Source organism: Brassica rapa, chromosome A09, assembly GCF_000309985.2.
Source record: "Brassica rapa cultivar Chiifu-401-42 chromosome A09, CAAS_Brap_v3.01, whole genome shotgun sequence".
NCBI classification, from domain to species: Eukaryota; Viridiplantae; Streptophyta; class Magnoliopsida; order Brassicales; family Brassicaceae; genus Brassica; species Brassica rapa.
This window is the reverse complement of record NC_024803.2, coordinates 34,663,588-34,678,381: the sequence shown is the minus strand read 5'-3', so window position 1 is coordinate 34,678,381 and position 14,794 is coordinate 34,663,588. Positions and strand designations below refer to the sequence as shown.

Below are 14,794 nucleotides of genomic sequence, written 5' to 3'. Positions count from 1 at the left end.
TTATTAAAATAAATTAAACAACCACATTAACTATATAATAAAAATTTAGATTTTTTCGTATATGTTATATTTTGAATTTTTAAAAACAAATATAAATGACTAAAGTTGTTAAAAATCTCACATTGAAATTTTTGTGATCCATGTTTTAAAATTTATGTTATAACAAGATACAAATGATTACGAAATTACATAAGTAGGAAATCTCATTTACTAAATATTATATATATGTATATTAATATCTTTTATAATAAATTATATACCATATAAAATACATGAGTATTTTAATTTAGAATTTGCTTTCAATTTTTTTGATAAACATTTTGAACAATTATTGACCACTTAATATTTAGATTTTAAACTTTGCATTGAATATTTTTAAAATTATTAATTACTAAAACTATTAAACATCCCACAAATTTTTTTATTGTTATCATTGATTTAAAAAATTTGTTATAAAGAAATACAAATGATCAAAAATAATATGAGTATAAAATATTTTTTAACAGATGTCAATATTAAAAATGTACTATATCTATGTTAATATCATTTAAACTTAATTTTATACCATATAAAATAGAAAAAAATATTTGTCTGGATTAATAAAATCTATTTAAGTATTTGTACCAATTTAATTATATACGTAATAGTTACTAAATTTTTAATTAATCAATATATATTTATTATTTCATAATATGTAAAAAATATATAATACTTAAAAATAATTTATATATAATATTAATTCTACGCAAGGCACGGATCTTAACCTAGTAATCATATAAAAATAATACGTAGTTTTTTCAAATTTGTATATTTTTAACTTAGAAAGTGTTTACACAATAAATATTTTTCACTCTTATAGAAAGGAATTATTAGGGAATGTATTCAAATTTTCAATTAAACTGATTTGTGTAAAATGATAGATGATGTTATTTAAATATAATATTTTTTAAAATGAAATTTTAATGTTACTAAACTAGTAATTTTAATATATTTTAAAATGGAAGGTTATTGAAAATATCTTAAATAGTAAATTTGAATAGATTTATAGTGATTGAAATGTGTTTCGGTGTAGTTTCAAAAATCATATTTTATAGTTTTATAGGTTTAAATGAAATTTTAGAATGTTTTTAAACAAAAATCACTGTAATTTCACAATATTCCTAAAATCATTTTAAAATTTATTATAATTATATTATTTCAAATATTTTCAAAACCCAACGAAAGAACCAATGATAACATTTGAAGAAGATTCAAGAGGGTGTAGAAGCGAATTTGTAAGAGTTTCTTGAGGAGAATGGTAGGGCTAATCCAAAGCTTAAGCTTTTAGGGTTTAAGGAAAGGTCGGAGATGTCTAAGAATCTGATGGGGAAGAAGCAATTAGGTTATGATGAAGGAGATCAATAAGATTCTTAGACATTTCCGACCTTTCCTTAAACCTATGCTTAGGCTTTGGACTAACCCTACCGTTCTCCTCAAGAAACTTTTACAAACTCGCTTCTAAACTCTGTTTGTTAGCTTACCTAGAAAAACTGTAGCCACTATATCAGGGATCCTCGGTTCGAATGACCGCTGAGACGAAATTAATATTATACGATGTGGTTTTGGGTCTGAGGAATTACGAACTTTGATCCCGCACATATTATAAAAAAAAAAATTAAAGCATTTTGTCTTTCAACAAGAACAATCACAGCAATCATTTGAGTTTGGATATAAACCATAAAGCCGGTATACAACTGTCCATAGGATATTAAGAAGTTACTACTCATTTGAAAACAATTTTTGATCACTCTTCTCTTTCTCCTTCAACATCATCATCATCTTTGTCTTGAACTTTCTTGTAGACAAATCGGTTAGCTATAAACAAGTAAAAGCAGAGACTCACAGCGTTAAGCGACGCGATTACCCAATAGAAATAATCAAGATGTGCTCTGTTAAGGTTGTTGACTAGCCATTCTTCACCATGGCTTTTGCTGATAGTCTGAACGGCAGATATGATTCCAGTACTAACAAAACTCCCAACTCCAACAACGCTCATGAAGATGGCTGCACCGATACTTCTCATAGTTTCAGGCATTTGATCATAGAAAAGCTCTTGCATACCAACAATAGTGAATACATCTCCAATACCCACTAGTATGTATTGTGGAAGTAACCACAAGCTACTCATTGGAACAACTTGTTTTGGAGAGTCAATTAGTCCATGATCTCTCGCAATTGTAAGTCTCTTTCCCTCCACAAACCCACACACCATCTGTTAAAAACACACAACTTTCATAAGTTTCATTTTACAGGTAGTAAAGTTTAGATGGAACATGAGTAATATAAATGAACCTAAGTCAATCCACAATTACTCATGATTTTAAGGTTGGAAACCCAATAAAATTTAACATCAGATGCCGAACACACACTACCTAACTCTAACCGAAATTGATCTGGTCCACTAAATAAGCATGGCCGTTCTTGAACCGATATGACCTTAATTCGTCCAACCGATCTGATCCAAACCAAATTCAAAATCGAGATATTGTCAAGGTAAATATAAACCATTATCTTGAAAGCGCATGTGAGAATATGAATTCATTTATTCATATATCGGGATATAAATAATTAATATATAAAAGATCTTGGCCATTCCATTTACCTTCCCACATCGAGAAAATTTTATAGTCCACTAATCAAAATCTAACGTAATAGCAATGTATGTAGAATGTTGTTAGGATAATGCACGTTACCATGTTGAAAGTAGCAATAAATAAGCCAACGCCGATTCTCTGAAGAGATGTGATTCCAGAATGGTGATTCGTGATCTTTCTTACATTAGGAACAAACACACGATCGTAAAGAGGAACCACTATGAGGATGGTGACACCAACAATGCTTTGGAAAGCAGCAGGAGGTATGGTGAAGTGATCACCAATGGTTCTATTCATCATACTTCCTTGCTTTAAAAAGAATGTGTTGAGCTGAGTAAGTGTAGCACAAAACATTATCAAGCTTATCCAAATCGGCACGAGCCTCAATATTAGCTTTACTTCTTCCACTTGGTTCACAGGACATAATCTCCATGGGTTTCTACTTTTGTTTGACGTATTATCAACTTCATCGATGATTGTAGCTTTATCCAGGAATCTGCATTACGTAAAATTGATATCATATGTTTAGAGCATCATTAGTTATGTTCTCTTAAAAAACAAAAAAAATAGTATATAAAAAAAATATGCGAAAGAATGCAACAAATAAGAAAACGTTTCTTTATTAAGAAACTTTAAGAAGAGGTGAAAGATAGTTTTTTCTCTTGCCTGGTTTTTAATGGTTAACTCTATTTTTAACATTTAAGTTTAATGAAAAAATAATATAAAATAGTTTAAAAAGTGAAAATGAGAGATTCACCGTTAATGGTGATCTTAGTGGTAATTATGGAGGTTTACTATATATTATACATATTTCTATCAGTGTCCATGAGTTATCATTATGTGGGTTTAAGTTATATTATACATATGCTTTTTCCTGGATTATGACTCGGAACAATATATTCAATGCTTCAAACCAGGACCCAATGTCATTATCCATCTAATGATCATGACTTGGAACATGGCGTTGTACGATTTCATGTGTAAAATGTAATAATCACTAAACCTTATATAATATGTAATTATTAGTTCATTTCATTTTAAAAGTTTAGTATATAGTACAAGTTCAAATTAAGTGGCTTCACATGATTCCATGCACGTTCAAAGGAAGATAAACAAATCCTCAGAATATTCATTCATCTTCTTTTCCGACGTCTCAACGCAATCCTCTCTACGGTATTTTATACTAATACGTATATTAAAACGATAGAAATACAGGTGTTACTCCAACGACTCGATTCTAATTGGATTAAGTACTTTTAGGTCAATACTTAATGCCAATAGACTAACATTAAAATGCATATGATGTACCCCATGAAACGAACATGTTGGACCACTTTAGATGTCAATAATTCTATAAACAAACAGTTGTTGAAAACTGAGGTGATGATCATATATAGAAAATAAAGTAATAAAGCAAGTACCTGAATTGATTGGTTTTGGCAAGAAGATGAGCATTAGTTGTTGACTCCAACGACTTGTCCTCCTCCGTGCCTTCCTCGTAGCATATGCCATGGTGGTGGCTCGTGGTGCTTACTCGCCATTTTCTAGAGGCAGCGACGATGACTTGAGCAACTCTCGTGAGAGGGCTTCCCACCGGAACTTGTTTCCGGTATCTCGGAATACCAATCAGAAATATGAGTACAGCTATTCCTACACTTCCTGCTATTACGCTGAATCCTGCTGACCAACTCACTCGTTCCTTTGTAATTTTTAAAAACCAAAATGAATATTAAAACCAAGCTATATATGAATATAAGTTTTTGTTGTGAAGAAACGTAAATCAGTTAGGAAGAAAACAAAATACTTAAGAGAGAAATATAATTGAGGCAAATATCCATTTTACAGTTTGTATATTGATTATGTTAATGAATAATTTGTAATTCATATTAGACTCGATCGTGTTTATATAGAACTCATTAGAATCCAACATTTCCATTTCCATTAGAAAAACTTACTTATCTTCTGGTAGTGGTTTCTTCTAATCCTAAAAAAAAATATACCGTACCAACGAATGTAAGTAGTTCAGTGGTGCATTGAGATTTAAGTTATTTTTAAAGTAAACAGTTTTGATAAAGTCAAAAATATACCGTACCAACGAAAGATATCTCAAACCAAAACAACAAATTTTTCTTTTTGATTTGAGATATCTATAAACGAAAGATAAAAAAAATGTTTTTACATAATAAGAAAAAGAGATAGAAGTATAATAATACCTGAATGAATATGAGGACAAGAACAGCTATGGAAGAGCCAAGGACGATGGACAAGTACCAATAATTGAAGAATGATGTCTTTGTTGCTTTCTCCTCTGCGCTAGCTTCTCCAAACTGGTCAGCCGCGAAGGTCATCACGCATGGCTTATGCCCTCCTTCTCCAACCGCCATCACATACAACGCCGTAAAGAAAGCTTTTTCTCTCAGCCTCGATGCCACCACCGTCACCGACAATGGTAACATTACCATTCCCTATAATTTTCAAGATCAACGTTCATATACTTAACGATTCATGTTAGTATGAGATCTCGACAAAAAGAGAGGTATATGTGCAGACCAGGAGATAAACAAAGGACGACAAGAGAACGGTTTTAAAGCGGCCTAAGATTGAGTCAGCTAGAAATGCCCCGAGAATGGGGAAAAGGTAAGAAACGCCGAGCCATGTGTTGATGTGTTTGGCTGCCGTGGCCGTGGACTGGCCTAGCTCATTCGTTAGAAATGTCATCAAGTTGCTTGCAAGACCGTAGAACGCAAATCTCTCTGTCATCTCCACAACTGCAAAGATTTGACAATAATATAGGTACGTAAATACAAATGATCGGTCGATATGCAGAATAAAATACAAATCTCAAAAATGTGTTACCCATGATGAAAACGGCAGCGTTCCATCCTCCTTTGGTTTGTTTGTTGACAATGAGGGAAGTAGAATCTGCCATGGCTGAGAAACTTTTGCTCGTGGAAGCTCCGATCGAGAGATTGTTATGGGTGTATCTAGACGGGTTCCTATAGATTGGGAGATTGTTCTGGTCACGAAGATGTCCTTTTATATTGTGAGATTTGACTATAATCTCTAGGTAAGCTTTTCTATTGTATGTGTTTCTTTATATATACATATACTTATTAACTGCATGTGATGAGAGTCTTTGGCGGAAAGGTTTCTAAAGGTTTAGCTTTATAAAATTTCACTTGTAAATAAATGCATAATGATTGTGGCTAGATGTCTAATCTTTTCCGAGTAAGAAATAATTAATTTTAAAACCTATAGTTTTCTACTTTGTTTATCTACGTAAATGTGTGATTGTTTATTACAGTATATGCGATGTTGAATCTGGATGGAAGTATTACACATAAAAACAAAATAGGGTACAAACCTACAAACTAAGGTTGTTGTCTTGTTGATGTTGAGACTATAACTAAACTAATCTAAAAGTGTGTGTAAGCAAATCAAGGAAAGACTTTTATAATTGATTCTTCAATATCCAAAGACTTGATAGATAGATAACAAATCTTAAATCTTTATTTTACATCACCACTAGTCACTCAAGGCCAAAACTAGCAAACTTCACTTCAGCTTGCAGCAATCAGATTTTAATGTAGTTATTAAATTCAGTTTATTACTGAATATGGGGAATGAAACTGACATTAATAAACAACTATATCTTTTTCTCGGCCGATCGAATTTTATCCATAACTTCCTTTAAATTCATTAAAACTAAATAACGTATTATATTTCATGTATGACCATTAACAAATCCGTCGTAGTCTAGCTGGTTAGGATACTCGGCTCTCACCCGAGAGACCCGGGTTCGAGTCCCGGCGACGGAGATTTTTTAGTTATAGAAGTTTTATGAGGCTGCGTGTGTGTTTTGGTTCTGTAACCTGAGAGTTGGTTCCACTTATAATCTTCTGGTATCTAGCAAATTTTGTATTGGTTGCTACATGACCTGCTTCCAGATGCCCAAGGGTAGTGAATCAAAATCTAACCAAATAAAAAAATATATATTTTCCATATCTTCTGTATGATCTTTCATTTCTCATTTTGCATTAATTTGTTTGAATTAGAAGTTTGTCTTTTTGACAGACAGAATAATACTACTTCACTTTCAAGCTGTTGCATGGACAACATGCTAGAGTCCTCGAAGGATCTCTAATCTTGTTCTTTCTTACTTCATCCTAGAGGCTGCATACTAGAAGTTGGTCTTGACCTTCTCCCAAGGTGGCTATACTTGATTCTCCAAATCTCTGGTCAGCAGAACAAGTAAGCATGCAGCTCATTGGCTATTGCTATTGATTTTCTGGTTCAGCAACCTAAAGCCTTAATTGGCTTTGCTTCTCAGGCATACAGTAGAGTACAATAAGAAAAAGTAAAATGAGAAGAAAACTTGGTGAAATTCATAAGGTTTATAATATATTCAGGTTCGTTCAGTTTGATGCCTTATAAAAAAATCTGATGTCCTCAAAGTTTATAATTATGCTTTGGTGTCTAAACACCAGCTTCATAGGCTTTATCTAGTTGCTATACAACCTATATTGAGCTTCGTCGTGCAACACATGAAGAGGATCTTATCATGGAACAAACCATCGAGGTAGTAATCTTTTTCTTGTCCACATTCTCTAGATCATCTCAAGATTTGATATCCATCTGTACTTTTGATGAAATGACTTTATGGAGCACTTGAGCACCGTTTAGCATCGATTGTTTGTTTTTGTTTGCATTTTACTGTGTTGTATAGTGTAAGTGCATCTGGACCATAAACACATTGTGGTTGGGGGAGACGATAGCTATCTAGACACCATGTGTTTCCAAGATAACTATCTGATTCCACCAGAACCATACTCACTCTCTCTCAGGTTGTGTCCGATTACTGCAGGGACTTTGGTCTTGTACATCTACAAGGATCAACTTCCCTGCTAGAATCTCTTCTTGGATATAAGTTGAATGCTATTCAATTAGACTTGAAAGTATGCTCTAGTGAGAAACCTACTAATAAACTATGGAATAGTTACACTCAACGATAAAAGCTTTTACACATTCACTATGTAATACACTCATAAACTATCTAAAAAGTAAAAGCTTATGCGCATAGAACACACAAAGTGGGATTTTTAATGTGGCGAAAAAGCCAATTTAGGCGGGTACTTGGAATTTCCAATAAATGCGGGACCCATCCACTTGAAAATATAATAATTACATTTTCTTGCTGACTTTTTAACCATTACAAACATGTGACCACAAAACTTTGTAAAAGAAAATAAAACTCCTTTTCTTTTTCACTCTTCTTTCACTGCCATATCTCTCTCTCTCTTTCTCACTAGTTACTAGTTACTACTAATCACTAGCCTCCATAGCTACCGCTCCTACGAGTCTACAACTTAGCTCCTACCTCCACGCGCTTTATAATTACTTCCACAGTGGCTAACCCACCTTCTCTCTTCTCATGGCCACAGCACCATCAACCTCCACCATCATCAACTCCTTTCTCCGCCGTCGCCTCCACCGTCCCTGATCACTCCTCCACCGTCTCCGCCGCCGTAATCAGTACTCCAGACTACATGCTAGGCCTCCGAAACACCCTCTTCTTAAATCAACCACCGTCGCAGATTACGCAGCCGTCTCCGTCGCCGGTAAACTTCACGGCGGCGGACGTTAACAACAAGTCGTCGAGGAACAGTAACGTTGAAGAGAAAGTATGCAAAGATTGTGGGAACAGAGCAAAGAAAGAGTGTCTGTTCGAAAGGTGTAGGACTTGCTGCAAAAGCAGAGGCTACAACTGTGCCACTCACGTGAAGAGCACGTGGGTTCCTTCTTCTCATCATCGCTCCGTGAGCCGCTCTTCTTCTTCGTCTTCCGACAGGAACAAGAAGCTCAAACTCGATTCTTCCGACAAACCCAAAAGTGTCTTAATCGTTCCGACAACCACTTCTCGCCAAGGTAATAAAAATTGAAAATCGAGAAAAACATTTTGGATCTGAATTTGGGATGTTTTTTGTGTGTGGAATCTGTAGAGACAAGCTTCAAGGAAAGATTACCGGGAAAAATCGAAGCTCCGGCGGTTTTTAAACGGACGAGAGTAACAGCGGTAAGCAGCAACGAACAAGCAGAGATCGGTTATCAAGCGAATGTAACCATAAGTGGTCATGTCTTCAAAGGCTTTCTTCATTACTATGGTGTTGATCACAACAAATCATTTCCATCTCTTTCTAATAAATGATGTAACAAGCTCATAGGCCGCTACATTAAAACATTAACCAAGTTATTTTATATAATTAAGGGACAAAAATCTACTTACATTTAAATTAGTTGGTGTTTAAGATTTTTGCACACATGCTAAGATTTTTATTCATTTTGTTTTTTTATTAAGTATATCTAATATAACCAATTACAATTAGATAATAGAATATAAATGATCAAAAACACCAAATAACATTAAAGTCTTGCAAAAAATAAATCTAAAAATCATTTAAACTGAAACAAAACTAAATCTTAAAATATCAATTAAAATGAAGCAAAAGAGTGGTACATAAATGGGTCATTACATTCTTTTTTTTTTACATTCTTGACTAGCTAGCATTGTCTTTATTTCTGTAATGTGTATACAAATAAAATAGATTACTAGTAGATGTTTTTTTTGTTAGCAAGTGAGGTTGTTTCCGGGGTCAACACCTAACTGACGACAATAATCGGTGTAGTAACGAACCCTGGCTTGAACGGTGGCTGAGTTGGCTCCGTCGCATTCCAAAGCGCCGTTGATTGCTCGGATTGTTGCACCAAAGCCTTGTGAGATAACTGGTTGAACTCTATTGGTCCAGTACCACAAGGCGGTCTTGAAGGATATGACTGGATCCGTGGCTACTGTTTCTGGTGCATTGAGACCGTCAAAACCAATCGCGGTTCCAGCTGGCCCGTAGTTGAAGTTCCAAGAGAGTTGGATCGGTCCGCGACCGTAATAGCCTTTGTTGGGATTGCATGGATACTGCGTTGCATTCTCGTCGCAGTAATCCCTTGAGGGTCCGTTTATTTCTTCTATGTAGCAAAAATCTGAAACAAACCATCAAAGTAGTTCAATCATGCATGTATATCATAAAACAAAAATGAATATAAAATGATCCATCAAGTTATACTTACGTCCAGTTTCATGCGTGACATGGGCAAAGAAGGCTGCGATCTCACGCCTGGAATCATCGACCGAACCAATCCTAGCGAAACGGGAATATGACTCTAAGGCCTCAAGAAAAGCTCCTCGGCTGTAAAACCCATTACCAGCGCAACTAGACTCAGCTTGGTCGATGATTCCATTGAAGAATTCTTGTGTGACAATTTCATCAACCGAGACACCGTTTGCAGGAGGAGGGGCAAAACATGGCCCTTGTTGACAACCTACACCACAATAGTCTGAAGTGTTACCGCAGAAACCGAACTGACTACAACATAGGTCTGGCGAACAACCACAGTTTTGAGCCTTTGTTGTGGTACAGAAAGCTTGTAGAACTAATAGAATGATTACTACAAGGATGGGTTTAGAAATAGCGTGAGTCAACATTTTGATTTTTGTTTGGAGAATGGTGGAAGAAGTAATGGTGTTATGCCTAAATATAGTGAAATGATGTATGAAAAGTCGTAATGGAAATGTGTGAACGTGCTCGGGCCACTGATATTACCTTCTCAACTCATAATAAGAGGGCCGAACAGTTTGAAGAAGTCGTCTCTTGTGCGATGGAGATGTTTACCTGACCTTTACATTCTTCATAGTTGACTTGTTCTATTCAACGACTTTGCAAAAAAAGTGTTTCTGTTCACATTCTAGACCAGCAAGTCAGCGATTCAAGAAAATTATTGGCCCATCCCAAATGAATAGATCAAATATAGCGAGGCTAGTGAGCTCATTATAAAAAGAAGACAAAGGCCCCAACCAATATCTTATGTATTAAAATTCTCCAAAAAGATTTCTGGTCATCGGCTCCCATATTATAAGCAACTAAGCAAGTCATGGACCGAACTTGCAAACTGGGTGTTGATTCTTCAAGATCCGAGCGGAACTCACGAACCGAATCATTCTAATCTCAAACCAGTGTTTATAATTCTACGTGACCACTAACCGTAGTTATCATATTGATATATACTAATCATTTGTTTAGGTGCTATTTTTAGTGATAACACTCAAAAAGTAATTTAGGATTTTCTAGCCCCTATGTTTAAGGTGATTGCAATTAGGAAGAAATCACAACCTAATCTGCAAGGCAGGATACTATAAATATCACATTCAACTCTAAGAAACAAACAGCATTAGAAAAAAAAAAAAAAAAACAAACAGCATTAGAAATACATTAAACATCACCCTAATTTTTAGGGGTGGGCATTTTACCCGAAATCCGAAGTGGCACCCGAACCCGATCCAAAAAACCCGAACCGAAATCCGAACCGAAGTAGCAAAATATCCGAACGGGTATTGAATTAGGAAAGATTGGATATCCGAACCCGAACTGGTAATATCCGAACCCGAATGGATATCCGAAAATAACCGAACATATGATAATTAACCTTATATTTATAGTTTACATCTTTCATTTTATATAAAATATTTATATTGATACTACACATACTTTAAATTCATATGATATACATACAATTACGTAGAAGATGATTTGCTATTCGCTTAAAATGCATGTCAAACTTTTTATTTCAGCAATTAACAAAAAGTTACATCCAAAATTTAAAAACAATAACCAAATTAATGTCTTTTTAGTTTGAAAATGTTATGTCCAAATCTATTAACCATGCAATTTATTAAAAATAAAAAATAGTTAAGTAAAAAGTTATATATTTAAATACAAGAAATTTGAGAAATGAAAATTTTCATTTTTTTTTCAAAATCTAAATATCTGAAACCCGATCCGAAATAACCGAAACCGAACTTAAAATACCCGAACCCGACCCGAAGTACAGAAATACCCGAACGGGTTCTACACCTCTATACCGAAATACCCGAAAATCCGAAATACCCGACCCGAACCCGAACGGATACCCGAACGCCTACCCCTACTAATTTTGATGAAGAAAGTTTGCCAACTACACCAAATATAGTGTAATATAGTCGAAAACATCTCAAATAAAAAAAACATGTCACCAATTTTATGTTAATTCATACCACATGTACAAAGTTAAAAATAATATGGTAAGAACTATACAATTAGGTTTAATTAATTTTTACACTAATTAACAGGGTCAATCTATAATTTACTAAACTTAAACCCAATTTAAAAAAAAAACAATTGGTTATTCAATGAGGAGAAGCGAAGAACACAATAAAGAGTCTGATGCCTGAATCTTACCAAAAAAAAAGAGTCTGATGCCTGAAACGAAGTCAGCTGGTTTTCATAAAAATTTGCTACTGTTCTTTATTTTTAATCAACAGCTATAGTTTTCTTTTGTCATTTGGTTATTCATTGGATGAACAAAATCTCCCACAAGTTGCTAGACATGGCACTTGCAGGGAAAGTCCTGCTTTTGTGTCTGTTTTCTGTATCTTCATGAGGCTGAACTGAAGCTTCTTCAACCTTGACTAGCACTAGAGAAATTAAGGTTTTAGATAATATTAATCAGACAAAAATTAAGGTTTTAGATGGTCTAATCTAACCACAAACTAAGGACAGGAACTGAGAACAGAGTGACAAACCTACACTTAAGAACAGAGGTGAAAAAACTTACACTCACTTCTTAAAACATCCCATGCAGTTTGTGTCAGAAGAATGTCTCCGAGCTTTGCATAAAGCGTTTTCTGTTCCTCATCTCCTAGACTCCTCGATATCTGCAGGTAGAAGACAATCAAAGATGAAGATACATACGTACAAATTACAATCTCTTCATATGACCTTGAGTGAGTGATATGATGATGACTCTTACATCTCGACGGTCTCCTGATGATAAACCCTCTTCCTGCAACTGAATGCTCCAAAACCACAGTATCACACACGAATTTCTCCAATAACACTTTAATTTTAGATTTTTCTCCAAATGGACCAAATCTATTTTTTTTATAACAAATCCACTGTAAGAAAAGGAAATGATGTTGGTTGGATTGGTAATATCTCTCTCTTTGCTCTTTGTCTCTTTTTCTGTGTTAGAAATCCCCAAATCAATTTTGCTCGAAGAATCTTAGAAATAGCGTCAGTTTTTTTGGTAAAGACAATTGTTTTTTATTTGAATTGAATTTGAGTTTATAAATTACAGACTGACCCATTAACTAGTGTAAAAATCAATTAAACCTAATTATATAGTTTTCACCATAATGCTTTTTATTTGTATATGTGGTATGCATTAACATAAAATTTGTAATGTTATTGACATATTATCGTACTGAAGATATGTTTTCGACCATATTACACTATTGTAGGCGGCAAACTTTTTTCTTAATTTTGAAACTAGATTTTTACTCGTGCAACCGCACGGGTATTTGTTTTCACTTTTCTATACATAAATTATTGTTTTAGAACATAAGTGGTATATATTTTTAATGTTAATCATATACTTAAATATTTATATAACTATTTCAAATACAATAATTTTATAATTTACATGTTATAATTAATTAATTGTTTAAACCTTATGTATTTGCCACTTCTTATTATATATTTATCTTATTATATTTGCATTTAGTTATTAAGCAAATTAATATATTCATGAGAAAATATATTTAAAAAATATTTTGTATTTAATTTATGCTAAATTCTAACCCGTATTTCAAAACTGGATTTCTTTTTACCAATATTTTTATGCTTATTCATTTTAGATAATTTATTATTGTATATATAAAAGTGTAAGATATGTTAATTTTTAGACATATATTATATAGTTTGTTAGTTTTAAGTCGTTCTATCATCATATTATATTTTAAATAAATAGTTTATATTTATGAAAATAAAATTTATAAATTTATCAATTGAATATAATTTTATCATATTTATTTTAGTATACTAATTATATTTTAACATGATCATAACTATAAAAGTAGATAAAATAGGATATAATTTATTTTCATTTCTAAACGATAACTTAAAATACATTAAGTTATTGTTTAAATATTACACAGATTTATTAGAATTTTTAAAATATAATATATAAAATGAAAATATATTATGATTAAAGTAGTTACAAAGATTTTATATTATTAACTTTAAAGAAATACATGTTAATTTTTATACATGTATTATATAGTTTGATAATGTTAACCCATCTTACCAACATATTAGATTTTATTTTTGAACATAAATATTTTATAATTACGAAAATAAAATATATAAATATATAAATTTAATACAATTTTATTATATTTAGCTCAATATAATAATTTTAATTTAATGTGATTGATTATGATTATATAATAACTAAAATATTATAGATTTTTTTTATTTTTCATTTTATATAACTGTATATTAATGTATAATAATATTTTAAACTAATTTTGAAATTAGTGAAAATATTTAAATATAATTTCAAAAATGAAGATCTTGTAAAAATCTTTTTCAACAGATTTGTTAGAATTTTAAAATAAATATATTTATATTTAAAATGAAAATGAAAAGATATCAAAAGATACTATGATTAAAATATTTTAAAAATTATATTTATTATTAGTATAAATTAAAATATAGTATAAATTTCTATGAATAGGTCTATTTTTAAAAAAATCACATATGAATCAAGGTTGTGACTTCTGTTTTAATATATAAGATGAGAATGAATCATTGATTGACAGCACTATAGAGTGGAAAAAGAGGCCAGTGTGAGATGTAACCCACCACATGTTGATAACTGATAACTAATGAGTATTGCGTAGTTTGATACATTCCATATTAAGCAACAAAACATAATGCATTTATTTCGATACATCACTAGCCATTACTCACGTGATTGATTCCTTTGACATTTCTTCAAGAATACACTATCAAACTCATTTTCTCAGATCTCTTCTTAAGCAAGACTGCTCCACACATTCCTATGAATTTGGATAACTCCTAAGAATTGTTTCTAACCAAATAAATATGAATAACTATCAAAATCTAACATCGTTTACCAAATCTTTTAAGCTTTTGGATGCTTTTAAACGTTCTAATAAATGGTTAGCTCTATTGTGTAATACTGTAATGTTTTAGTCTGTTATGGTTCTTTTT

General features: G+C 32.5%; 3 protein-coding genes, 1 long non-coding RNA gene and 1 other non-coding gene across 6 annotated transcripts; 2 read left to right on the top strand and 3 right to left on the bottom strand.

The window, feature by feature from the left end:
• Positions 1-1,637: 1,637 nt before the first annotated feature.
• Positions 1,638-7,492, bottom strand: LOC103841357 (protein NRT1/ PTR FAMILY 5.4). Its single transcript, XM_009117882.3, has 6 exons — positions 5,490-7,492; positions 5,184-5,401; positions 4,847-5,098; positions 4,055-4,332; positions 2,733-3,129; positions 1,638-2,251 (listed from the first exon to the last, which is right to left on the bottom strand). The coding sequence occupies exons 1-6, from the start codon at positions 5,560-5,562 to the stop codon at positions 1,784-1,786; spliced, it is 1,686 nt and encodes a 561-aa protein (XP_009116130.1). The 5' UTR covers positions 5,563-7,492; the 3' UTR covers positions 1,638-1,783.
• On the top strand, positions 6,379-6,451 carry TRNAE-CUC. Its single transcript has one exon. It is a non-coding gene; the product is annotated as a tRNA-Glu (tRNA).
• A 423-nt stretch (positions 7,493-7,915) lies between the features above and the next one.
• On the top strand, positions 7,916-8,926 carry LOC103841356 (protein SHI RELATED SEQUENCE 6). Its single transcript, XM_009117881.3, has 2 exons — positions 7,916-8,558; positions 8,633-8,926. Exons 1-2 carry the CDS (start codon positions 8,180-8,182, stop codon positions 8,836-8,838), a joined length of 585 nt encoding a protein of 194 aa, XP_009116129.3. The 5' UTR covers positions 7,916-8,179; the 3' UTR covers positions 8,839-8,926.
• A 174-nt stretch (positions 8,927-9,100) lies between these two features.
• Positions 9,101-10,247, bottom strand: LOC103841355 (endochitinase EP3). Its single transcript, XM_009117880.3, has 2 exons — positions 9,753-10,247; positions 9,101-9,665 (listed from the first exon to the last, which is right to left on the bottom strand). Exons 1-2 carry the CDS (start codon positions 10,165-10,167, stop codon positions 9,259-9,261), a joined length of 822 nt encoding a protein of 273 aa, XP_009116128.1. The 5' UTR covers positions 10,168-10,247; the 3' UTR covers positions 9,101-9,258.
• Positions 10,248-11,734: 1,487 nt separating this feature from the next.
• Positions 11,735-13,203, bottom strand: LOC103841354. Of its 2 annotated transcripts, XR_001956391.2 has the most exons (3): positions 12,528-13,203; positions 12,333-12,432; positions 11,735-12,192 (listed from the first exon to the last, which is right to left on the bottom strand). It is a non-coding gene; the product is annotated as an uncharacterized LOC103841354 (long non-coding RNA). The 2 variants fall into 2 exon arrangements; XR_004450833.1 differs by having other exon boundaries at positions 11,735-12,432.
• Positions 13,204-14,794: the final 1,591 nt, after the last annotated feature.

Excerpts from the sequence above, each read along its gene's own strand:
- LOC103841355 (XM_009117880.3), bottom strand. The coding sequence starts at position 10,167 with ATGTTGACTCACGCTATTTCTAAACCCATCCTTGTAGTAATCATTCTA. Across the intron at positions 9,666-9,752 it reads TGTCACGCATGAAACTGGAC|ATTTTTGCTACATAGAAGAA; the intron begins GTAAGTATAACT and ends GGTTTGTTTCAG.
- LOC103841357 (XM_009117882.3), bottom strand. The coding sequence starts at position 5,562 with ATGGCAGATTCTACTTCCCTCATTGTCAACAAACAAACCAAAGGAGGA. Across the intron at positions 5,402-5,489 it reads CGCTGCCGTTTTCATCATGG|TTGTGGAGATGACAGAGAGA; the intron begins GTAACACATTTT and ends AAATCTTTGCAG. Across the intron at positions 2,252-2,732 it reads TTATTGCTACTTTCAACATG|ATGGTGTGTGGGTTTGTGGA; the intron begins GTAACGTGCATT and ends TGTTTTTAACAG.
- LOC103841356 (XM_009117881.3), top strand. The coding sequence starts at position 8,180 with ATGCTAGGCCTCCGAAACACCCTCTTCTTAAATCAACCACCGTCGCAG. Across the intron at positions 8,559-8,632 it reads GACAACCACTTCTCGCCAAG|AGACAAGCTTCAAGGAAAGA; the intron begins GTAATAAAAATT and ends TGGAATCTGTAG.